Source organism: Bufo gargarizans, chromosome 7, assembly GCF_014858855.1.
Source record: "Bufo gargarizans isolate SCDJY-AF-19 chromosome 7, ASM1485885v1, whole genome shotgun sequence".
NCBI lineage: Eukaryota > Metazoa > Chordata > Amphibia > Anura > Bufonidae > Bufo > Bufo gargarizans.
In genome coordinates, this window is record NC_058086.1 from 181,404,089 (window position 1) to 181,431,353 (window position 27,265).

General features: G+C 40.9%; 1 protein-coding gene across 2 annotated transcripts; it reads left to right on the forward strand.

Annotated features, from left to right (window-relative positions):
- Positions 1-591: 591 nt before the first annotated feature.
- On the forward strand, positions 592-27,265 carry WNT5A (Wnt family member 5A). 2 transcript variants are annotated; one of them, XM_044301664.1, is made up of 5 exons: positions 592-1,257; positions 5,794-5,927; positions 6,433-6,680; positions 11,738-12,030; positions 24,514-27,264. In XM_044301664.1, exons 1-5 carry the CDS (start codon positions 1,249-1,251, stop codon positions 24,970-24,972), a joined length of 1,143 nt encoding a protein of 380 aa, XP_044157599.1. In that variant the 5' UTR covers positions 592-1,248; the 3' UTR covers positions 24,973-27,264. The 2 variants fall into 2 exon arrangements, with proteins under 2 accessions (XP_044157599.1, XP_044157600.1); XM_044301665.1 differs by lacking the exon at positions 592-1,257 and adding an exon at positions 5,533-5,582 and having other exon boundaries at positions 24,514-27,265.

The window sequence follows — 27,265 nt, forward strand, 5'->3', positions numbered from 1 at the left end:
TGTGAACTCCATATTGCGGTGCGGACCCTTAGGGCAAAAGATAGGACATGTCCTATCTTTTGCGGAGCAGAGGCACGGACCTAGAAGCCGGTGGAAAGGCCTTCCGAGAAACAGAAAATAAGTGCATGCATGTAAAAAGTGCGTCATGCACCCCACAGACTGCAAAAAGGATACGGTAGTTTTTTTTTATTTTTTTATCCACTTCGCGCCTGCTTAAAAAAAAAAATAACTCACCAAAACCTGCATGTGTGATTCCAGTAAAAAAAAAAAAAAAGAAAAAGAAAAAAAAGATACCGTACAAATGAGAAAAAAAAGTGAACGTGTTTTGTAGGAAACCATGACGTCACGCTTCATGACGTCAGGACTGAAAAGGATTTGCCAGGGTTAGGGTTGTGTCTGCTGCGGTCCACGCTCCCCCCTGGCGGCTGCAGCAGCACGGACCCGCTCCCTGCAGCCGGAGAGGTAATTGCCAGCACAATGTGCACGGAGACTATGCCTCTGCAGCCTGCAATAGGGCGGACGCAGTGCGCATGCGCGGCCTTGAAGTTTTCCCAGCTCCGGCTGCTGAACTTTCCACAGTGAGGGCTGGAGACAGGAGAGAGCCGGGCGCACGGAGGGCGCTGCTGGGTGCCACACAGGGATTGTCCGGGCTGCAGCACCAAGGAGGACACCCACATCTGATAAGGACCTGCACCGGGTGCTATAACTCTGGAGAGGATTTTGCTCACCCCTGCCTGACATGACATCAAGTGTGCACCCTCTGATGAGATTAGGGGTGCCCTCACCCACCTCCAGATTCTGATCCAAGGCTGTCTCTCAAGAGAATTCCCTTTTGTGATGGACTGTGGGTCCAGGTTGTGCCCATTGAGCATACCACCGGTGTGGAGAGCTGCATAGGTGGGCTTCATTCTGGAAAGAGGGGGGGATTTGCTGGAAGCCCTTAGGTCAAGTTTTTGGGACTTGCAGTGCGGAATACCCCATCCACCTGGCTCCAGGAAAGTGGTCAGCCTTGACAAGGAGCTCCAGAACCCCCTTAACAAAGAGGATCTACTAGTTGGGGGATACAGCTAAGAGGGTGGCTTCTCTAACTGCAACCAGGAGGAAACTGAAGAAAGGCTTCACTCATCGGGGATTACACACCAATCCTCTCCCTCTGCTTTAAGGGGGTCATTTATTCAGATTCAGTTTTTTTTGGGTGGGGGGAATTAATCTGCCTTGGATTATAACATTGTCCTGCTAGAAGGAACCATGATGAAGGTGAGCAGAAGATGACTTTCTTTACTTTGTAATCCTTTCCAGAGTTGTGCGAACCAGAAGTCTGAAGACTTCTTGGATAGATATCACTGTGCCTTGCCTCAGTCAAGAAGGTCCTTCAAGGGTTCTTCATTCACCAGCTTCACATTCAATGAGACAAAGCCGTGAGGGATTCAGCATGTCACCAGCTAAACCCAGTAATAATTAATAACCCCCCCCCCCCCAATTCCCATTTTGATACCTTCAAGAGATGGAGTAGCCTCTAACAGATGTCTTCTAAGTATACGGGATCCCCTATGGTGGCCAAAAGTATGAAATTTAGACAATGTTCTAATTTATAACCCCCCCATCTCATTTTGGTACCTTCAAGAAATGAAATAGGCTCTCACAGATGTCTTCTCCTAAGTATATGGGGTCGTCACTTATGGTGGCAAAAGTATGTTGCTTAGACAATGTTCTAATTAAAATTCCCCCCCCCCCCCCCTTCCAATTTTAATACCTCTTACCGAAGTTTTCTCCTAGGTATATGGGGTCACTTATGGAACTTAGACAATGCTTCACTTTTCTCACTACAAGTTCAAGCAGAGTCCATGAGAAAGTTGATTTTTATTTATTTTTTAGTCTCCTGTGCAAATGTTCCTACAGAACACATGGAAGTTTGGAGACAAGATGGTCCCACTTCACACCTAGGTTCTAAAGCCAGGATCTCCTCCCTCCTAGACAGGCTACATAAGAGCAGACAATAGCACCAGGCTGGTTTATTGCACGTGTTCCTAAAACTCACAACATGGCTCAATATGTTTGAATGAGGGTGGGGGTGGATGTTGCCCATTTGTGGCTCCACGTAGAACATTTGTGCCTTGGGAATTCCACATAGAAACTTGTTGTTTCTGAGAAGAACCCACAACACCTGAGTGTGGAACAAACTAGGATCAGTGAACTTGAAAAGTGTCCACTCAGTGCAGGTGGTCAAGACTAGGACTTTAGCCATGATGACAGGCAAGCTTCCATCAGGCATCCTCTGTGTAAAGTAGGAAGGCAAAACTAGAAAGAGGTAAAGCAGCTTGGCAACCTTTGCTGCCCCCTATTGGCACGAGCTGTAGTTGCAGTTCTTGGAAATTGTTCCACTTTGTTCACTTTTGGTCATAGTCTAGTGTTTTTCCCTTAAAAAAAAACCTGGATAATTTTAGGATACTGGGTAACCCCTTTAAATAGCAGGAGACTTTATGTGCTATGGGTTATAGATCCTTCTAGATAAGATGAAACAATCGGGCATTACTTTTAGGAGTCAAGGTCTTGATGGAAGGTGTCTTTGACTTGTAGATCCCCTCAGGTCTAGTTGAACTTGTTAATGATTTTTAATTGATAACTAATCTGCTCCCAGCACAAACAATTAGGAGATGTGTCACTTACAATGTGATTATTCCTTCATCTGTGGCCCTGGTCAACATCACACTTATCTCATTAAGTGGACAAGGGACACAAGGCAGTGATGCTGTCAATGGAGTACTTACCATATCTAAATACTGGAGGTCCTTGCAACCCTCCCCCTCCCCAAATCTGAGAGGATGGTGCACACTATATATTAACACAGTGGCAGCTACCAAAATCGTTAATATATGCACTGGTACAACCTGGGATTAACTGGTTAACACCAGGGTCCAAGCCACAAGCAGCCCCAGTAGATGCCTTTTACATTTTAATCCCAATTTGCTCAGCCACCTGAAGCTGCTGGATGTCCAGACCGGTTTCTTGTAATCGTAAATTTCCTGTATGCTACTTTGACAAGTGCCCCAACCCCCTTCTTCCCCCCCCCCCCCCCCCCAAAAAAAAAAAAAAGAAGAAGAAATACAGAAATTAATTGCACCTTTTCTCTCCTGTAAAGCTTTCTTGGCGCAGAGACAGCGCCCCCTGGTGGTCTTTTTTTTCTTTTTCTTTTTACACCCGTAGACATGTCGGAAAAGTAAGTGAATGGAAGTGTCGATTCCTTGGCTTAATAGAAACTCAGTTATCATAAGATCTGGACAAGAAACCTATGAGATTTGTTTCATTTGTTATTTGCTACTTTTTTTTTTAATTACCGCTGGCTGAGAGGAAGAACTTCGCGGAATGAATGTGCAAAATAGCAGGAAAATCAGTTTACAACGATTTATCAGGACTGGTAGATCTGGTTCCAAAATTGTAGTTGTAGACCAGGGAGGTGATGAATTACAGATCGAAGTCCATGTAAAAATCTACAAAAAAAAAAGTTTTGTAATCAAAGCTGTGAGTTGAATGTGGCTGGAAGGGGAAAATAATCCCCGAGGTAAATTACAATGCGACATTTCTAACTAATCATCAGACTGCATTCAATGGATGCCTCATGATGTGAGTGGAGGTGCAGGGTCCTTTATTTCATCCCCATGTCTCATATTCTGGAGTTGCTCCTTCGTGTTCTTTATTTTTAATTTTTTATGTTTTGCTGTTTTTATTTCGTTTGTACAAACCAGTGATGAGAAATAATGTAAAGCTTGTGCATGTAGTGTGTGAAGTGCTGGTATTTGTAGTGCTTTTAGGTGCTGGCCATGTCTGGCTGTGTATACTCCCTCCACATAATCCCCCTCATTTATATGATCACTCAGGATTTAGGACAAGTAAATATCATTCTTGTTATGAAAAAGCAATATAAAAATGTGCATATACATAAAATATATAGTATACAGTAACAAATCCCCCAAAATGTAACCTTGTTATATATGCAATATACACTGTAATATCCTTTTATGGTATATTAAAGAATATGCTATAATTCTGTTCTATAGAATGTACTAATATAATAAACTAATATACTTATATGCTGTTCTATACCATATACTAATATAGAAAACTAATAAAATATATATGCTTTTATATACAATTTTCCAGACAATATACTTGTATATGCTTTCTGTACAGTATACTATATACAAGATACCTATACATGCTTTTCTATACAATATACTACTATATAGAATGATAGTGTTACTACTATAATTTACAATACAATATACTGTGGGCATAATTCAGAATGTGCTATGTGCTATGCCATACCACTGTAATATACTGATAAAAGAATTCAGTGTAATCATAGTATTTACAAATATAATGCTATGATAATACAATGTTATAATATCATATGTAATATACTGCTATATACTATTATAAAAGATAACGCACCGTGACATAATTCACACTATGCTCTAGAGGTTTTATATGTTAGATTTTAATACACTGCAACCATATACAAAATACTGGTATAAAATGGGGCATAAATCCATCTAAAAGCTTGCAATACAATATGACTGACAAATTGGTGCTGTAGTGCTATGATATAAAATATACAGCCATACGATGCTGTTAGTGCCATATAAAACTACTGTTATTGTATATCGCTGTATGCTGGATGAAACAATAATGATCTATAGTATATGTAATACTCCAGTATAGCAGTGCACACACTACCATGATACCATGTATTTTATCCTTTGTGGCTTCCTACTAACACTCCTCATTAGAGGGGGTTGTTAATAGACACCATGTGAGTAGTCCTAAGCCACACAATGCCCAGGAGTGAGGATGAGGGTGGACAGGGAATTTATAACCCCGGGTAAATAGAGTTGTTCAGCAGAGCTGGTGGGTAATAAATAACTGTCAGCAGACAAGATGGGCCCAGGATAGGAACTGCTGGGAGTAGCTGCACCTCTTCATAGGTCTCCTGCTGGAGTATCCAGGAGAAGTAAAACCAGATGAGGTAGGACAGAGACTGCCCTTTGTGATTCTGCTGATAATAGGAGAGGATGGGGCTGCTTTGGGTTATTGGGGAGGGGGTAGGCGCTCTAAAAAGTGAGTGAGGAAGTTTAATGATATTAGGATCAAGCCATAGGTTATCTATCTATCTATCTATCTATCTATCTATCTATCTATCTATCTATCTATCTATCTATCTATCTATCTATCTATCTATCTATCTTTATCTAACCCTTTAATTCCTGAGTCCGAGAACTGTTACTTTTCTTTCCAGTGCATGTGCTATAGGGTTGGAGATGTATGTGTTGTATATGTACAGTATGTGTGAGAGCAGCCGGGGCTGGGGCAGATGTGCGGCTGGTGCTAGCAGCTGGGGGATTGCTTAATCCAAATGTTATTCGTTAGTGCTTCCCTGTCTCAGGGTTTGGACATCCTTTGTAAATCTATTAGCACATATAAATGATACCAACAAGTTCACAAGGCAGGCACAGACACTGGAGATCCTCACACACAGGGACCCTGCAGGGACTGATACAGAGCATAGCCCTCCAGTCACTATGCAGGTGTAGACATGAACATATATATATATATATATATAATAATAATATTATTAATAATAATATATTTTTATTTTTAATATATTATGTATATTGGTATACTTCTTATTGATTCCGTTTTGACTTGTTTTATGATTTACATTGAATCTCCCATCTATGTGACTATAGTATGTTTCGCACTTTACCTCAAGGTTTAATTGCTCCATTTCTTTTTCAGCCATCTTTGGGACAGTTATTGAAGGCAGGAGGTTTTAGGGTACCCGGAGGAGCCATGATCTCCAGTTATCTTCTGGTCCTCCTCCTGACATTGTCCTGCATCTCTCAGGTGGTGGTGGACGCCAGTTCATGGTGGTGAGCACATTTCTAATTCTCTGCTGTGTGTTTCATGATATATGGTATGATCTCTGCCTGGCATGGGATATTGTACGAGTTTTTTTTTTTTATCATTTTGTATTTGTGCTTTGTGCTTCATGTAAGATACGTTGTATTTTAGTTGTTTATTTATTTATTTTTTTGCAACTTGTTGCACTTTCTGTAAATGACACATACAGTCAGATCATCCTTGTATTGGCACCGGTGGGCGATGCAGCCCAGCAGATTAATCGTTTTACATTTTCTATGCACTATTTTACGGTTTATACTAGATTGTAGGAACCATCCACTTGTCCTTGTGTATGTGGTGGTTGTACAATGTCGGGCATTCATCACTGTTGAGTGTGTGGTGATTTTACACAGTCTGTTGTACATGGTATACACACTCAGGCCATTGTTGTATTATTATAGCCTACACATTTCCAGCAGATTGTATGAACAATCGGATGGTATCTGTAAGTGACGTTGTGCTGTGTTTGTACAGGTCACTAGCCATGAACCCCGTCCAGCTCCCAGAGGTGTACATCATCGGGGCACAGCCTCTCTGCAGCCAGTTATCGGGGCTCTCGCAGGGGCAAAAGAAGTTGTGCCAGCTCTACCAGGACCACATGCAGTACATCGGGGAGGGGGCAAAAACTGGCATAAAAGAATGCCAGTACCAGTTCAGACACAGGAGGTGGAACTGCAGCACGGTGGATAACACTTCAGTGTTTGGCAGAGTCATGCAGATAGGTAAGAACATGTTTCATGATTATTTTTTTTTTTTTTTTGGGATTTTATACTAATTTGATCTATGTGGAACATTGTATATGTACATACTGTGGGTTAGGGCTCATGCACATGAACGTATTTTCTTTCCATGGCCATTGTATTTCAATGTGTCCGCAAAAAAAAACGGAAGTTACTCCGTTTGCATTCCGTTTCCGTATGGCCGCATGGGTCTGCAAAAAAATAGAAGATGTCCTATTATTGTCTGCATTACGGACAAGGATAGGACTGTTCCGTTCCATAAAATACGGAATGCACACGGACTTAATCCGTATTTTTTGCGGACTACGAAATACATATGGTCGCGTGCATAAGCCCTTATTGTCATTATCTATCAAAACATCTGTATAATACCTGTCTTATGGTGCATCTATAGAATAGCTATTTTACAGTACCTCCATATAATATCTATATTACACATCTGTATACTATCTATCTTGTAAGGTGTATAATACCTTACCCTTTTTGAAGGTACATCCATATATCTACTTTATAAAATATTTAATATGCCCTGCAAGACAAAAGAGAATAAACCAGCAAATATGCCATAATATGCACTGCGTGTATACATTCGATTGTGTGTAGTAGTTCACCAAAAGCCTACAATTCTTATCGGTCTGCCCGTCTGTTTCCTTTGTTTAGCAGCAGTAGGCTCCTTACACACATAAATTATACTCTGGCCATTTACTTGGCAGCAAATTATTAAAAAAGCCAGAAAATTCTTATTTATATTTTATATATATTTTGTAGCTTTTTCTTAGTGGTGGCTATATGCAATCAGATTTTTCTAGCTTTTTTCCTAGTAGTAAAAGAGATGTAAAAAGAGCCTGACCAGAGCTACAACATGCTCAGTTTAAAAAAAAAAAAAAAAAAAAAAGCAGAATGAGAAACTACGCCACCTAATGATCAAAAACGCCAGTAGAAAAAAAAAATTGCATGTGAATCCTGCGTTTCCTATTTCCCGTAGGCCGCCCGCTAACATCTGGAGCTGGCGCTTTTACTGCACAATAGGTTGCAAAAAATGCTACCAAAAATAAATAAATATATAAACATGCAGAAAAAAGCCACCAAAAACCTACGTGTGAAAGCTCCGCAAGGCTTTTGTCTCATTCTACGCATTCTGGTTCCTTTCTTGTTCCCTATAGGTGAAGGATAATGAAACAATGTAAGGGCTCATGCACACTAATGTATTTTCTTTCAGTGTCTGTTCCGTTTTTTTTTTGCAAACCCATTCATTTCAATGGGTCTGTGTGCATTCCGTTTCCGTATTTCCGTTCCGCAACAAAATAGAACATGTCCTATTATTGTCCGCATTACGGACAAGGTTAGGACTGTTCCGTTCCGCAAAATACAGAATGCACATGGACGTCATCCATATTATTTGCTGATCCGTGTTTTGCTGACATGTGGTCGTGTGCATGAGCCCTTAGACTGTAAAATTGACACACAATCTCCGGTTCCTACCCCAGTTTAATGACCTTATTGTGGGAATTATTCTATTATCCTGGTTTCACACCTATCCTTTCTGCAGGGAGCGTGAGCTGCGTTGCTACATGATCCCATCTCTCATGTCTTCTCTCCCCTCTGTTTGCACATGGGTTTTAAAGTCCTTTCTTTGTGCACTCGGGTTGATCTTAAAGGAGCCTCCCTGCTGGTTGTGACACTCTCAATCCCCGGGGGATTTTCTGGTGTTGAGCACTCCAGACTATTTCCCTATATTTCAAATCTCCCTAATATCCCAGCATAAACCTATTTCTTCAACAAGAAGTAATTTATAAGGGCAATTAGCCACTTAAACTAACTGCTGCGCTAAGAGGGCTTAATAGGTATTTGGAGGCGGCGTCCCAGGCTGGGACAGAGAAGAGACTATTCATCCACTGCAAGGAACTGGACTCTCAGACTATATTTCAGTTTCATAAAGTCGGGGGTGGGGGGGTGGCAGTTGTATGATTTTATTTCTGGGAAATTAGCTGAAATGTAAAATTGCTGGGCTTTGAAGATGATCTGCATTGCAGAATTAATGTGCTTTTGTAGGCACTTCGCTGCAATATATATATTTTTTTTTTAGTAACTCCATATATCAATATGCCTCCACACGTCTCATATAATTATCAAAGATTGTACGTTGTATATTTTCCTATCCAAAGTGCGTGCATGTGCGGATAAATAATATTGTGTATTCTTTGTCAGAAGGCCACATCTAGGGCCTACGCGGCTATGCGCATTTCATGCTATAATATTTCACTCAAACTTTTATTTTTTTCTTCCCCTATTTGAAATATGTTTCTATGTTACATAATGAAACTTTTCATTGTGTGCCTCTGTCTCAGAGAGAAAAATCATCTCGTGCTTTCCCTACTGTGTAAATTTGATATATTATATAAAAAAAAAAAATATATATATATATATATATATATATATATATATATATATATATAGCTGATAGTAATGGGGTGAAAAATGAGAAAACAGACATTTTCAATTCCATTCCATCTGTTCCATTCATTGCAGCAAATGTGATTTAATAAAAAATAATAATAATACAAATAAATTCAATAACAATAAAAAAAAAACTTACCTTACAGTGGACTGGAGAACCAAGGAAAGTCTGGTGTAGTCTGTTGTTCAATGAGTTTTAATCTGAGGTGTATACTTAAATAAAAAAATAAAAAATACGAAAAGTGAAAGGAAAAAAATTAAATAAAATAAAACGGCTGAAAAAAATAATGAAACATGAAATACATAAATAAAAAAGAGAAGTAATATACTCCCTCCCACAAAAAAACCTGAGAAAAATTACCTTCATTGCCATCTGAAAAAATGTTAAACTATAATTTATTTATTTTTTCCCCCATATTTAAATTTTATATTTTTTGCAGATATAATTTAGATTAAAAAAAATTCTCCTAATGGTTTGTGTTTAACCAGTATACATCCTTAAAATCCATAATTAAAAATTCCAATTATGCTGTGGTCGCCACGTCTATAAATTCTATAGGGTCGGATCAGTTAGAGCGGTTTATATTCTTTGCCGAATCATGACTTTCTCCTTGGATTTCAGATGGCCTATGGCATTTCTATAGGAGCGTGGACAATATGGCATTCATATAGACAGAGCACTCGGATTACACAAAGTGAACAGAACTTGTTTCTTAATTTAATACAAACCTTCTGCGAGCTTTTCGGGTTAAATTCTCCATTTCAATGCTTTTAAAGACCGTTTAGCGATAAACACTGAGATGATTTTAGTGCACTGTAAGAATGAGATGGCACAAAGTTTGATAAGAAGGAACAGGAAAAAAAAGAAGCTATCAGATTTAAGGATCTTGTGTTTTTATTTCTGCCTGACATTTATTTTGGAAGGTCGGTTAAGTGCCGTTATTGTAACCCTCTGCGCAGGGAACGTCTGAAATCATCTTGTTTTCATTTAATGGGAACTAGTGTGGGAAGAAAGTTTTGAAAAAGGCCAAAATCTCTTTCGCCCCATGTACCTTCTCCACTTCTGCTTAACAGATAAATTGGCTAAACTATTTCAACCCACACTTACAAAAGGTGCCTATTAGGGGGCGTAATCTGAGACTGCCCGCATGTCTGTGACAATAGCGCTGTTTAAATTTTAAATAAAATGATATCGCTTATTTTTAAGGACGCTATCATCTCTTAAAAAAGTGAGAGGAGTAAAAATATATAACTTTATATATACCCTCCCTTGGCTTGAAAGGCCTAGAATGTATTGTCTAAAGGGTGCTTCACACGGGCCGAGAATCGCACAGGTTATCGCTAACGAGCGTTCAAAGTAACACTTGTTAGCGATTATCTGGTGGTGTAAATGTACCGCCGATTACCCGATGAACAAGCCAAACGCTTGTTCATCGGGTAATCCAATTGTTTGTGCGCACGCAAAAATGATCGTTTACCAGCAGTAGCTTGTGCTGTGTAAACACCATCTCTTGCCGGCAAACGACGAGTCCTTATGGGGACGAATGATGGCATTAGTGATCGCTCCTCCCCATACATTGGAGGAGATCACTGCAGGTAAATGCAGCAGCAGTCTTCTCTGCTAGCGATCAGCAGATTGTCGGGAAGGAACCTTAAACCGTAAAATGACCTTAAGTTGCCCAGTGGGTCCTAACGTCTGCAAAGGTTCTGATTTTGGCCCGGATTATGGGTAATGCAAATTTAATTCTATGTAATCATGCAGATATGTTATTCACGTTTTATGGAAAGCTGGGTGACCTCCATTATGGGCAAGGTCAGCTTTACAGGGTTGTTCATAGACCCTTTCTGAACTTTTCTACAAACCCAAAAGAGTGGCCGAACCCGTGGTGGTAATCATGCTTACCTTATCCCTGCCTCTAAGTTCAGGTCTATCAGTGCTCTGCAGGTCCTAGGTCTCCCATCATCAACATCAGGTTTGACACATGACCACTGTGACCAGTCTTTGGCTGACTTATTACCGATGCCTCAGGTGGCCCAGTGACTTGACATGTGGGTGACACATCAGGACCTTCAGAGCCAGTGGGGTAGCGATGGAGCCGGAACCTGGGATTAGGTAAGTATGCTTTCCACTGCACGTCCGGCCGCACTTCTGGGTCTGTAGAAAAGGTCTTCAGGGGAGAACGACCGCTTTAAGGTAAATCTGGGCATTTGACAAAAAGAGTCCCATTAAGACCTCCCTGTGCGTCGCCTTCAGCTTATGTTGCTTTGCCTGGTACGGTTATGATCACTGCAATGGTTTAGTGGTTGCCACCTCTTGGAAATTGGTTAGATTACGGTAACGGAGAAATAGAGGAGCTCTTTACAGAAGTTTTTATCAGAAGGGGTTTTTCAGGATTAGAAGTAAAAACACTGCCATACCTGTCCACAGGTTGTGTGTGGTTTTGCTCCTCCATTCTCTTCAATGGACAATCCCTTTAATGATGGTGTATAGTTATTCTACACGTATGTGTCTTGTGTGTGTGCTAGACTATGATGTTTTAGGACTAATCATACTAACTTCCAATAATTCTTGCATCCTGCAGGGAGCAGAGAGACGGCATTCACCTATTCAATCAGCGCCGCGGGAGTAGTGAACGCTGTGAGCAGGGCGTGCAGAGAAGGGGAGCTCTCGACATGTGGTTGCAGCAGGGCAGCCCGTCCAAAGGATCTACCCCGGGATTGGTTGTGGGGTGGCTGCGGGGATAATCTAGACTATGGCTACAGATTTGCTAAGGAATTTGTGGATGCAAGGGAACGAGAGAAAATCTACCAGAAAGGAAGCTACGATAACGCCAGGATCATGATGAACTTGCACAACAATGAAGCCGGAAGGAGGGTAAGACGTTAAACGAATGCAGTCCGCGTGATATTTACCGTATAGGCATGATTGTGTTATATAGTTCCTATAACGCCAAATGGAAGTGGTTGTCAGGGCTGCAGATATTGATGACCTATTATCAGGGTAGTTTCCAGTGAGACTATACTGCAATTCAGCTCCCATTTACTTGAATGGGAACTGATCTGCAGCATGCTGGCATGGCTATTACACAGTGTACGGAGCTGTTCTGGTGCTGGTGACTGCATGAAACGGCTACTCGGTGGGGGGTGCTGGGTGTCTAACCTCCACCATTTTTGATATTGATGACCTATCCTGATGATAGGTTTTCAGTACCTATGCTCGGCTAACCCTTTTGTTCTTCTGGCCCTGGATATTTTCATTCCACCGATATAGACAAATCCTGGGCTCCTTCTTATATTTTTTTTTTCAAATTTTTTTGGAGAGCAAATCTGGCTCTTCAGATCAACCAGTAAAACTCTTTTGAAAAGGTAACATTGCATTAGTGACCATTGCATTGAAGGTGCCCATAGACATTCAATAGGGGTTCGCTCTACCGGTTGGCTTTGCATGTGCTTGAGCTGCCACTCCATTGAAACTTGGAAATAGGGCCTCCATTCTCAGGATCTATGGGGGTCCAAGCAGTTGCACCCCACTGATCATATAGTTACCTCATATCTTGAGGATGGGGATAGCTTTTAAACTTGTTGCAACCTCTTTAAAGGGGTTATCTGGGAACTAAGAAAAAAAATACTTAAATATTACTTTATTATAAATACATGCCTAAACATATTTCATTAGTTCTAATGGCTTATCATTAGGAGAAATAAAATGGCCCCCCTATTAGTACTCACAAAACCTGTCCTAATCACACAGGAGGACAAGTTACTTCACAACACTGAGCTAAAGAGCTGCCTCATCCTCCTCTCTGCTCTGCTTGTCGGGGATTATGATCCTGAATGCAGATGATAACATCTTCAACTGAATCTCTGTAGGAATGGAGCTTATGAGGAGACTAGGGGCTGTGGTGATGGAGAATGCATACAAGTGCTGCTGCTCATTTCCACATCCCCACCCTCCTCTCTGTACTTCATGTCTCCTCATGGACTCCATTCCTAAAATTCTGCCTGACAAGCAAAATAATCCCTGACAAGCAAAGCAGAGAGGAGGATGAGGCATCTCTTTAGCTCAGTGTTGTGAAGTAAGGGTGCATTCACATCACTGTTTAGCTTTCCGTCAGCAGAAGGGAGAGAAAAAAAAAACGGGGTCCTGTAAAAAAATGGATCCTGTTGCATCAGTTGTCATCTGTTTGAGCCATTTCCGTTTGAGATCCGTTTTTTAGACAGAAACAAAAGTACAACATGCAGGACTTTCCCCATCTGAAAAAACTTATCTCAGATGGAAATGGCTCAAGCGGATGACAACTGATGCAACAGGATCCGTTTTTTTACAGTTTTTTTTTCATTTTTTCTCTCTCTTTTTCTGTTCGGATCATAAGAACAGAAAGCTAAATGGTGATGTGAATGCACCCTTACTTGTCCTCCTGTGTGATTGGGACAGGTTTTGTGTGTACTGATAGGATGGTGGCCATTTTATTTCTCCCAATGATTGCTCCCCAGACAAAACGAGCCAGTCTAACTAATGAAAGGTATTTTCGAATATATTTATAATAAAGTAATATTTAAAGGCATTCTGCAGTTTTTTTAAACTGATGATCAATCCTCTGGATTGATCATCAGCATTTGATCGGCGGGGGTCCGACACCCGGGAACCCCTGCTGATCAGCTGTTTGGGAAGGCAGCGGCGCTGGCAGTAGCGGCGCAGCCTTCTAGCTGTTTGCTGCAGTCTCAGTGACGTCACAACTAGTATCAATGGCTTAGACGGGGCTAAGCTCTGTTCATTTGAATGGAGCTTGGCCCCACCCAGGCCAGTGATACTAGTCGTGACGTCACTGGGTTTGCGGTAAACGGCGAGAAGGCCGCGGTGCTACTGCCAGCGACGCTGTCTTCTCAAACAGCTGATTGGCAGTGGTCCTGGGGGTCGGACCCCGCTGATCAGATGCTAATGATCTATCCAGAGGATAGTTTATCAGTTTAAAAAAACTGCAGAACCCCTTTAAGTAATTTCATTTTCTTCATTCTCGGACAACCCCTTTTAAGGTTTACATTAGAAATATAAATAAAGGATTACATACAGTGCTAGTATTGTGCTGACACCCTCCCAACCTTAGCCCCTGGGCAATGTGGTTTAGTTCAGATCCCATCTTGGGTGTAACCTATGCCAGGGTCCTCAGATGTGGTCCATATGATACATAAACATCATTCTGGTCCCTCTTCACAGGCTGTAGGTCTTTGTAGGCAGTGCTTACCCACTGAACAGACAGTTTCTAGTCATTCTCAAGATCTTTGCTTGCTGTCAATAAATAGAAACCTTCTTGTTTCAATCCAAAAAACTAAAACTCTATACTTCTCACTGCTAAGTGTTTGCCACAATGTTTCCATTCCAATTAAAGCCCTCCCCTCCTCTTATATATTGTAACCGAGAGACTTGCATTGTTTAGTTCACAGTGGACTGCCTGCGGTGATACACTGTAACAGACTGTCACCTGTACGAGCAGCACTAGGTCTGGAGAGTTTGCTTTCTCAACAGGTTAAAGGTTGTATAATTCTAGACATACCCTTTCCAAATGCAGACCCCCCCATGATCGTCATGTAATATAAGGGTGACTTGAGTCCCCTATCGCGGCTTTCCGTTTTGGCTTATAGGGAGGGGTCCTGAGTGGTGGAACCCCTCTATAATGTCTTTATGCTCTAATAGGGCAAGTTATAGAGGTTGTCTACATAAGATGACCACTGTAACCTATTACAATGACACATTTCATAGATGATGCAAAGAGGTATCTTCCAAAGAAAGAGAACTATCTCTCTAGCAGAACCTTGTGGAAGTGGTTCAGTAGGAGTCAAAATGTGACTTTTTATCTATGCCTAGGGATGCCTAGGCTTAGATTTAAAAAAAAAATCTGGCTTTGGCTCATAGGGAGCCCCATCCACAAGGTCGCGCTAGCAAGATGATTCTCTTTCCTTCGGAGAGAACTGTTTGCGTACTCTTTTCCAATGGAGCACTTCCAGTAAATTTCCATACAGGGCTGGTCTCTTTAAGGAGATCCAGCACTCCACATAAGTTGCATCCAAGGCATCACACTGAACCAGCCTTACTCCGTACTGATGAGTTCAAGGACCCCCCAATACAGCTGTCTAAGGATGCTTATTTGATTTGGTAATATCTCCTTGTCAGGTCCCTAGGCTTAATTAAAAAGTTAGATTTTGACTCGTAGGGAGTCACTTCCACAAGGTGGTGCTAGTGAGATGTTTCTCTCTCCTTGGAAGAGATACCTCTTTATATATTCTTTTCCCATGGAGGATTGCCAATAAGTCTCCATATCATGGAACACTTCCCATAAGTCTCCATACGGGACTGGTCTCTTTAAGGAGATCCAGTCCCTCACCTAAGCAACATTTCATAGAAAGACATAGACGATGATATATTGTGCTGTGATTCGGCAGTTTTGCAGTGAGATCGCCACCTTCTGGTCGATTCTTTCTATATACTGGACCCTGTGATTGGCACTTGAAATATTCCAATGTGCGCAAACAGGACATGCCAAGGACTTATTATACATGGTGAGGGGGTACGCATCACATATCTCTCCGAGGCATCCAGTTCACAGCAACCTTGTGGTTTATTGATTCTAGACTGCCACATTTTCTATAGCTTGCATGGCTTGTATCTACCCCCCCCCCCTTCTTCTTTTTAAATAACATTTGTCCACTTGTCAATATTATATGTAAATTGCAGACACATGAAATTGGATGTACCCAGCTAAATTTAGTTCTGCCAATTTTATCAATGAGAAGAGTTTTGTCAGGTTACAGGGAAATTTCAGGATTGTACTATTGATGGTTGTCCTCGGGATGGGTCATCAATGTCAGATCAGAGGAGGTCCATGCCCCCACCAATCAGCTGTTGCCTTGTAGCAGCGGAACTGTAAGCTGGCGCTGGAACTGCACAGCTCTGTCCATTGTGTAGTGGATGGAGCTGGTAACTGCAACGCTTCTCCCATTAAAGGGTTATCCCGGTAAATTATATTGCTGACCTATCCAATATTAGATTGGCGGGGGTCCTGGGCATTTGTGAGCACTGTAGCCTCTTGCTAGCTCATGTGGTGGTGCCGTACATCAGTCACATGGCCATATTCACCTCGATGGGGCTGAGCTGCAACACCAAGCACAGCTGCTATACAATGGAAAGCTGCCAGGAGCCGGCTTCACTTTCCAGAGCTCAGAGGAGCCATGCGATTTGACCCATGCCGATGTGATAATCTTTATATTTATGTCGATAACCAACCCCTATAATGACCCCCCCCCCCCCAATGCTCGGGCCCCTCATATAGGATATACTTAACCCGCTCCCGGGCATCTGCTTTGCTCCTGTTGCCCCCAGGGCTGCTGCTGACTCCCTAGCATTGCAGGCAGTGGCTGTGCGGGGATCAGGCGCGACGCGGGTGCTGGGAGCGGGGCAATTATAACCTATATGAGGGGCCCGGGCATTGGGGGGTTCATTATAGGGGTTGGATGACCCCTTTAAGGTGAATCAATGGATAGAGTTGTGTAGTTCTGGTGCCAGAGCTACTCTGAAAAAGCTGATTGACCCCCACTAATTTGGTATTGATGATCTACCCTGAATATAGGCCATCAATAGTATTTGGCACATGCCATATATGCAGCACAATGTTACTGCCTAGAACATGGTATCCGTTGAAAGGAGGCTCAGCTTATTTCTTTAGGCCATATAGTAATCTCGAAGTACTCTGTTCCACACTTGACTTCAGCAATGATAACAAATGTTGAAAGAAAGGTCCAGCACAATCCTTGAAAATCCATGTCTTTATTAGATATCTATGTAAAAGAGAAGCCGATTAATAAATAAACCAATAAAATCAAGTACTCCACATAACGCTTTTTAAGCCTATGATTGTTAGAAATACGTAAGCGTCATGTGGTCTACTTCATTTTATCGATTAGTTTCTGTATTACACGTACATGGGTTTTATTCAAGGATCGTGCCGGACCTTACTTTCTATCTTGAAAGTAGGCCATGGCTTAACCCCTTGTTCCACAGGATTAGGTGATAAATGTCTGATTGTTGAGGAGTCCACTGATCACTATAACCTCCTGAATGACCGCAGTGGGCTGCTGCCATGTCCCTCAGGGCTCAGTACACCCCACCCTTCCTCCAGCACCAGGGACTGAGTGTCTGCCTCTGGGGTTCTCTGCTGTCCTTTCCATTCTTCTGCAGTGCAGGGTTTATATGCTGGGTGTTCCAGGCACGGCTCTCCAACCGAAGAAGTACATGTCATGTTGGAGCTGCTGGAAGTGCAGTTCTGCCAATTCTTTCCACTGCAATCTGCTCTGTGAGTATAGAGAAGTTGTGGAGAACTGTTTCAGTTGTTATCTAGTTCAGGCATAAATAACGCTGGACCACCAATGACTAAAGTGACCTTTACATGGGCCGAGAATCAGCCAGATAATCATCTACAGGCGTTCATAGGAAGGCTTTTTAGCGATTATCTGGCTGTGTAAAGGTGCCGCAGTTTTACTTGATGAATGAGCAAAACGCACCTACATCATTGTTTGCGTGTTTAGAAAGCATATATGGGGATGAGTGATGGCATTAGCGATTGCTTTTTCCCATAATGTGGAGGAGATCTCTGCATGTAAATGCAGCAGTCTCCTTCACTGACTATCAGGAGACTGCCGGGAAGGAACACTTCTTTCCCGACAATCGCCTGCTGAATTTTCCCATCTAAAGGGACCTCAAAGGGGTTTTGCCATCTCAGACCATGGGGGTGTATCGCTAGGATATGCCTCCATTGTCTGATAGGTGCGGGTCCCACCTCTGGGACCTGCACCTACAATGAGAACGGAGCGGGGAAATGAACAGAGGGCGCACTGCGCAGCTGCCCTCCATTCATTTCTATGGGGCTGCTGAAAATAGCTGAGCTCTAGCTCGGCTATTTCCGTCTGCCCCATAGAAATGAATAGGAGCAGGGTCCGCACGTGCGCAGTGCGCTCCCATTCACTTCTATGGCAGCAGCGCTTGGTGGTGGACGGACCCGGGAAATCCGGGGTCCTCCAGCCACAGCTCTCCCAGCTCCGTTCTCGTTGTAGGTTCGGGTCCCAGAGGTGGGACTTGAACCGATCAGACAATGGAGGCATATCCTAGTGATATGCCCCCATTGTATAAGATTGGAATACCCCTTTAAGTGAGCCACAGCACAGGCACCATTGGACAAGGCTGTCTACCTCTGTCAATCAAAAGGGAGGGGGGAGTGTTCTGAGCACAGAGAGACGTAGCGGTGCTCCAAGAGCTTTGCCATCTCCTTGGTGCTCAAACTGTCAAATTTGCATAAATATAAAAGCCCTCATGTCTCTGCAGTGGTGCAAGCTAAAAAGAAAAGTATTGTTTTAATCAGCATGATTAACTTTACCAGGAAATATGCCTGGTTTAGAAGGGTTTATCATGCTGACAGAGGGTTCTTAAATAGAAAAATGGTCAAGCATCTGCCATGCTCCTCCATTTACTGTCTAGGGGGCTGACGGAGACATCTGATTACAGCGCTCGGGTGTTTTCTTTGGTCTTGTAGAAATGACTGGAGCAGCAGGACACATGCATGACCACTGCTACATAAGACTCTTCCTCACTACAATTATGCAGCAAGGAGAAGCGGAGACATATTCTAGTCATCATTGGGAGCCGGGAGTCCCAGTGGTGGGGGCCCCCAGGAAGAATATAAATATGTATATTGTATGTATCTTGTTTATCATTCCCATAGTATTCAGTGTTGACTTTACCACTCTAAGCATTCTCTCATGAGCATTTAGAAGGTGATCATTTTTTAGGCCATCGATGTATTATGTTGAATGTCTCTCCCCTGTGGACTCACCCCCCCCTACTTTCAGCTTATCATTGATACTGCTGAGTATAGGCTATCTTTGATCACACATTGCTGTCCTAAGCTATGTAAAATACCAGAAAACTCCATTATATTAATTTTTTCCCCTATTAATGTGTGGTTTCTCCTACAATAAGCCTCAATATATTAAATGTTAGTGCTGATGAGAACAGGAGATTTTTCTGCTTTTCATGATCTGTCTGCTATGGGAAATGCAAGGTCTTTGTGTTCCTCAGTGTTCATAAACTATGAACCTAATAAATTATGATTTTGTTTCACTGTATTGGCTTTAATTATGATTACTCGAAAAGTGAAAGGCCTCTACAACCCTACAACACACACTAGATCCATTTTCATTGAAAGCCAGTTGTATGGTTTTTAGATGGTAGGAGGAAATGTGGAGATGACACAAAAGGTCCAGATGTTGTCCTAAGTCAGTCATTATCTTCTTAAGTGTCCACTGAAGGTCCCCCCACCTTATCTGCCAATGCTAGATCCCGGCACAATCAGACTGTACTTGGCAAAAATGAATTTTGTACAGTGATCCCTCAAGATACAATGGCCTCAGGATACAATATTTTCAACATACAATGGTCTTTTCTGACCCATCGTAAGTTGAAACCAGACTCCACATACAATGTGTCAGACTCAGACTCTGACCCAACCAATCAAGGCCCCTTCAATGGTAAAATAGCTGTATTAGTAGCTAGTTAGCAGCTATTCCTGACTGTTATATGTAAGGACTTGTTTTATCTGTATCAGTTATCTTCTTATTTTTCTTAAATCTTAATTTTCTCTTATGTTGGATGACATTTTGAGGCTTTGGAACCGATTACTCAACTTACAATGGTCGCCTTGGAACCAATTAATATTGTAACTTGAGAGACCACTGTATTTAGATTGGAGCATTTAGTATCAATGTTTTATGTTGCACTCATTCTTACATTTTGTTCTATATTTCTATATATTTCCTAGTGAGCGAAGAAACATAAAATTAATATTGTATTCATATAATGGGTCATTAGAAAGGTTGACAGTGTTAGATGTTTAAAACTATGTCAAACAACTTATATCCATTCTACCTTTAAGAAATTGGATCTTAAGTCGCAAATCATTTTAAGATAATTTTCTTAAATGGAAGCTCCCACCAGTTCTTTTAGAAGAAACTGTGTTTAAGGACCAACTGAAAAAGCTGAGAAGTTTCCTGTAATCTTCAACCCATCAACATACAGGCTTTCAGCTGACATGAGGGTCTCTCCCTCTCCTATTGGAATGCTATCTGGTCAGAGACATAATTTTTACCTTTTGGGGCCCCCTATAAAATCTCACAAGCACCAGAGCCTGGGTGTGACTGCTACTGCTGCACCCTTGTATTTGACAGTTTGTACTTTGAAGTAAGCAGGAAATGGGATGAGACAGTCGTTAGATGTCTCTAACATCCTCTTCTAAACTATCAATAGACATTGGCTGAAAAATGGTTAATCCATCTTCAATTTTCCAGACCCCCCCCCCCCCTCCCATGTACATGCATGCTCACAATGGGGAGAAAAATTGTTGGCAGTCTCCTCTGGCAGTGTCTTATCTCCCTTAAGAACAAAAGTATCGGACACTAAAATTCTACATGAAAGTTGGCACTCCTACAAACATAAAATAGATGGCCGTTCCTGATGAAATTCCTGGATTTTGCTGACTTAACTCTTATGGGCACCTTTAAAAATCTTTACAGAACTGTCCAGGAAAATGCAGACATTGCTAATTCTTAGATATTTCATATTGTCGAGGTTTGACAACTTTGTTCCCTGCCACTTCTGGTAGACCTTGAGAACTTTTATGTTGGTTACAGTTAAAAGATGAAATCCTTGCTGATGATCCCAGGTGAGATAAAACTTGGGTTTTCAAGGGGTTTTCTGGGAGTCCAGTATTGGCGGCCTATCGTTAGGATAGGCCATCAATATCTGATTGGTGGGGGTCCGACTTCTGGCACCCCTGTCGATCAGATGTTTGAAGAGGCCACGGTGCTCTGTTGAGAGCTTCCTCTTTCTCAGTGAATACCAAGCAACGTACTTTACATGGTATAGTGGTTGTGATTCGTATTGAAGAACAGGTCCATTCACTTCAACGGGACTAAGCTGTGCCTAAGCCATGTGATCAATGAATGTGACATCACTGGCCTAGGAAGAGCTCATTGGGGTGCAGCGACCTCTTTAAATAGCTGATGAGCAGGGATGGCAGAAGTCAAACCCCCACCGATCAGATATTGATGACCTATCCTGAAGATAAGTCATCAAAATTTTACTCCTGGAAAACTCTTTTTAAGATGCCTAAAAATATCCACCAAAGTTTAGTTTCTGGATAGAATTCTACCTTTTAATTAATTTCATGACCGGACAATATAGTTGGGAGTGCCAAAGTGGAGTGGATTTCAACACTGTTGGTTCTTTATTATTTGTATGTTAGTTTCAATTTAATATTGTGCTCGTAGGGATTTTCTTTATAACCTATTTGCCGGGAGACCAAAGTCTAGGCATAATTATTCAGACTTTTATGAAGGTCTAAATTATAGGTTGTCCCCATTCTCTAACACATGGCTAATCCTCTATTTGATGATAAACAGTGGCCTCCATAAAGTTTAATAATTCATCTTTATAGGAGCAGTAAAGCATCATCATAGGTTGGGAAAGCAGCAGAGAGACATGCAAGAATATATAGGAATATCCACACCACTTATGTCGACTTTATTATTGGAATTAAGAAGGATACAAAATGAAGATCGTTCCCATGCAGATTTTTTTTTTAGGGTTCATTTACTTTTGTGCTTTTATTTCCGTTGTTAAAATAGCAAGACAAGGAAAATAATGGAGGCACCGTGTCTGTTGCATCACAGACCTGAATAGCACACCTTTGTACTTCATTAAATATAATGGAGTCCAGTAGAGGGTGGAAATGCAAACCCATCTGCATAGCATTATCTTAAAAAGTATAATCGCCAGCAATAAACTGTAAGGTTAACACTAAAGGGTGTATTAGACACCCCAATGCCGCAGATGATTGTCGAGAGGGAAACGTTCCCTCCTGGCAACCATCAGATAACTAGCGGATGACACAGCCGCTATTGCATGCAGCGATGTCCACCATGGCATGGGGAAGAGTGATCATTACAATTGCCTGTTCATCTGGCTTTTGGAGGCAGTATTAGACTGCAAGATGGTCGCTAACAAGCATTCATAGGAACGCTCGTTGGCAATCACCTGAAAATCTGGCAATCTAATACACCCTTAAGTCTAGTTTCACACTAGCGCTTGATATTTCCGGCAGGCTGTTTCGTCAGGGAGCAGCTTCCGGAGATGTCTAGATCTGTTACTGCTGGAAGCTGCCTGAAGGCCCACCTGCCACATTACGTATAATGGGGACTGGCTGAAATCTGGTCACAACCTGGCCAATATGCTGAGAATCGGTAGGACCAGAAACCACTGTATGGTTAATGGGGCTGGGGGGAGGGCCTCGTGACAGCTCCCGGCAATGCCGGATCCAGACATCTCCAGCAAGCTGCTCCCTGCTGAAACAGCCTGCCGGAGATGTTAAGCGCTAGTGTAAAACTAGCTGAACAAGGACTTGTCAGGTGTCCTATGTTGCCTTCTCTGAGTCTAGTTTGATACTGGCCTAAGGGTACTTTCACACTTGCGGCAGAGTGATCCGGCAAGCAGTTCCGTCGCCGAAACTGTCTGTGAGATCCGTCAAAATGTATGCCAACTGATGGCATTTGTAAGACTTATCAGGATCCTGATCCATCTTACAAATGCATTGAAATGCTGGATCCGTCTTTCTGGTGTCATCCGGCAGGACGGATCAGGCATTCCAGTATTTTGAATGCCTGATCCGGCACTAATACATTCCCATGGAAGAAAATGCTGGATCCGGCATTCAGGCAAGTTTTTTTGGGGGGCCGGAGATAAAACCGTAGCATGCTGCAGTATTATCTCTGTCCTGATCAGTCAAAAAGACTGAACTGAAGACATCCTGATGCATCCTGAACGGATTGCTCTCCATTCAGAATGCATGGGGATATGCCTGATCAGTTCTTTTCCAGTACAGAGCCCCTAGGACGGAACTCGGTGCCGGAAAATAAAAACGCTAGTGTGAAAGTCTTGTCTGATTGCTGTATAAGATGTTGAAGGTGAACAATTGGTCTAAGCAACATAAGATGTTGAAGGTGAACAATTGGTCTAAGCAACAGAATTAGTACTAAAAGGAATTATCCTGTGATTAATGTAAAAAATTAAAATCAGACGACATATAGTACATTACAATTTCTAACAATGCTAATACCAGCCCTGTATGTCACATTTGATCCAGAGATTTCTCCAATCATTGCTCCAATTGCTCTGCTAGATTTATTTCAAGTTGGCAGTTCAGGGTGTGTCCTTTTTGCAGTTCTCCGTCACAACTCAGGGGTGTCGCCTTTCTTCTGCAGCTCTCTCCCTATCACAGCTAAGTTGACATGTTATTTATGCGGCGGCTATCTCCCTATTACAGCTCAGGCACCACGTCCTTTCTGGTACAGTGTTGTCCCTAAAACTGTTGCAGCTTCTATCAGTAGATACTCTGGTGACAGTTGAAGGATGGAACTGAGCATGTGCGACCACTTTAGCATTGATACTAAGGAGGACAGAGAAAAAAGGAAAAGAGCAAACAGCAGATGGAGCTATACAAATACACTTTATTAAATAACTCGGTGGCAATACTAAATTTTTAATTACATTCAATTATACAAGCATTCAGATCCAGTTGCTGGTTTGAAAAATGTGGACTACCCCATTAAGTACTATAGACTTGTGAATAAAATAGGTACTATATTACTATGTTGCTAAGCTGCCAATCAAAACCTAAGTCTGTACTGATGAGGAATAAAAAGTGTTCTGTCTACAGGAGTCTCTGGTTTGGCTGATAACCTGTCTCAAGGCTCTTTAAGGAGTCAAATGTTGACTTGCAGAGCAGCCATCAATAGATGGCACTGGAGACGCTGGTTTCTTTGTTCTGGAGGAGACCTACTTTGAATCCTTCTTCTTTTTTTTTTTTTTTTTTTTTTTCTATTTTTTTTTTATGGGGACTCCCTTCTAGATGGGTCTTATGAAGAAAGATCAGTATCTTCTTTTTGTATGGTGCTATATCTACAGTATGGAGTGGTTAAAACTTGAAGCTAGACATTGTGGAGACAGGATCATGGAAGGAAATTTTCATTTAGCTTGTAATAGACCCACAGCAGATGAAGATAGATAGAAACAAATATAGGGTAGATGTTCTGTTAAAAATACTTTAGATAGACCTATTAGCTATCCCTAGTATGAATTCCATGACGGAAATAACTCAACTGCTAAATTTTTGGACCAATTAGTCTGTCTAATGTCTTCTCTGTATCCTTTCCCGAAGTTGTCTATAGCCACCACACTAACCTTTTGTGTCTCTCTTTACAGGCAGTAAGTACATTGGCGGATGTGGCCTGCAAATGTCATGGAGTGTCTGGTTCTTGCAGTCTTAAGACTTGTTGGCTACAGCTAGCTGACTTCCGGAAAGTTGGAGACCTATTGAAGGAGAAGTATGACAGCGCGGCAGCCATGAAGCTTAATAGTCGAGGCAAATTGGTGCAAGTCAACAACAAATTCAACTCTCCAACTATGAACGATCTGGTTTACATCGATCCAAGCCCGGATTATTGTGTACGCAACGAAAGCACTGGGTCTTTAGGAACCCAGGGAAGGCTGTGCAATAAAACATCAGAGGGCATGGACGGCTGTGAGCTTATGTGCTGTGGTAGAGGATACGACCAGTTCAAAACAGTACAGACTGAGAGATGTCACTGCAAGTTTCACTGGTGCTGTTATGTCAAATGCAAGAAATGTACCGAGATCGTCGATCAGTTTGTATGCAAGTAAGACGCGAAAGGAAATGACTATGAACGATATTGAATATCCGCTTTAATTTATAGAGGTCACTTAGGAGTTGCAAGCAGATAGCAACTGGATCTATTTTTCTTCATATCACACAGCCTCTCCTTGGAAAAGAACAAGTAATAAAGAAAAAAAAGAACTGAAAATATTTATTTACAAAATTAAAGACTTTTTTTTAAAAACAAAAAAAGTATATAATTAGATAACCTAAGACTGAAGCGCTCAGAATTTAGAGCATGTATAGTAGGTTTTATATGGATGAGAGGGGAGCAGACGGATGAAGACAAGCTGTTTGTGGTTTTTTTTTTTTTTTATATGAAAAAAAAAAAAAGGTTGCGTCTAATGGTTTATGGAGAATTCACTCCAAAAAGTTTCACAGTTTGTCAGTTAGATACGGAGATTATGTTGGTCTCTGACAATTTTTATTTTCATATTCGGAACTACTATTTGTTGTGTGATACCTCTGGAGATGTTGGGATTGCACTTTGTATTATGCCTGAATTCCTATATGTTTAAGTTTAAAATATTCATACACATTAACGGACAACATACCAATTTAATTCCGGCATTTTAATCGTATTGACTTATTCATCCTACTCATTATGCTTTCATCATTTCTAAGAATATACTGGTTAATAGGAAACATTTGACCATTTTTTTTTACAATTTCACCTTTAGAATCTGCTTCCCCCCCCCCCCCCCAATTATAATTATTTTTTTTTAATCATGCTGACCCAGTCACTGGAAGAAAAAAAAAAAAGTTTCATTTCTCATGCTGTATTTAACCATTTTAAAGTCCTTCGAGAGCGCAGCCATTTTACTATTGCAGAGTCATTATATGCAGTTTTTAAGAACAAATCATGCCTTTTTTTTTATTACTTCTATACACTAAACTTTTTACATGCAATATGGTTACATTTATGGGAAATTGTGGTCTGCTGTTTTCTATTTCAAAGCTTTTGTGACTATATGTGTATATAACCCAAAATACTGCCAGTAATTAAATGTATGTATTTATTACACATTTACCTAGGCAATGTTTCCTTTTTTTTTTATTTCAAATCAATAGTTTGGGGAATTTTTTTTATTTTTTTTTTAAAGGGAAAAAAAAATCCCATTTTGACATTTTGTATGAATAAGTTTTACAAAATCTTAACACTTTGGTATCAGGTTTTATAGGCGTTGTTTCAAAGTAGTTTACCACACCTATTGATAAATGGATTATGGGCTGTAGGGTAGAAGCAAGAGTGAACAGCACTAAGGGTGGGTTCCACGAGATATAATGCACTTGAAACCATTTTTTTTTTTATTCCCTTTTGGAAGGGCATTACATACCAAAATAAAGTTTATTAATAAAGCCCAATAAAAAATCAATTTTGATAAAATGTAAAAATTTTTACAAAAGCAGCAGCATATTTTCTTGTATGTGCCTGTTTTGATTGAGTGGTTCAGACTTCCATATTTTAGTGTAAAAGTTATGTTTTTGTCTCCATTTTCTTTTTTACAACGGTTCAAAATGTCTTAATTTATTACCCATTCTTACCATAGTATATGTAGGAAACTACAATAACATTAAAATTCACTAAGCACTAATGAAGTGGTTTGGATTTATATGCAAAGTCATATTTTTATATATATATTTTGACTGCAAGAGTTTTTGTTTCTTGAGTAATTTTTGTTTTTAAAGAACAAACGTTACCAGTCCAGACTATTCATTTTTGGAATTATTTAATGTAAAATATGTACTTTTCCTTGAGAAATGTAAATTCTATGTTCTATTTTCCTGTATATTGTACATGTAATGTACATATTTTTGCAGCCCTATATGATTTGTATATTTCTCTGGTTTAAAAAAAAAAAATCAACAAAAGGAACATGGCAATCAACTCCACGAAAGACAAAAATTTAAAATAAAATAAAAAAGAATGTAATACTTTTTATTTTAAAGTGGTTTTGATTTAACAATATAATATGGGTCCTTACCTTTGGAAAAAAAAAGGCTACACAAGTTTTATTTTTTCTGCATCTGAAGCAAAGCTAACATTCTGATTTGAAAGGTCAAGGAACCAATATTATTTCAGATGTACATAATTAAAATGTTTGTGTATGAAGTTTGCATACATTTTTGCTGCTGTTGGGGGAATACTCATCTCTGAAACAGGATTATAGCCACTCACTGGTTTAATAAAAACATAAGAATGTAAAGAACTCTGAAAAGGAGAATAATGCATCACATTGGTAAAGCAAAATGAATAATAATAAAACAAAAAATTATAAT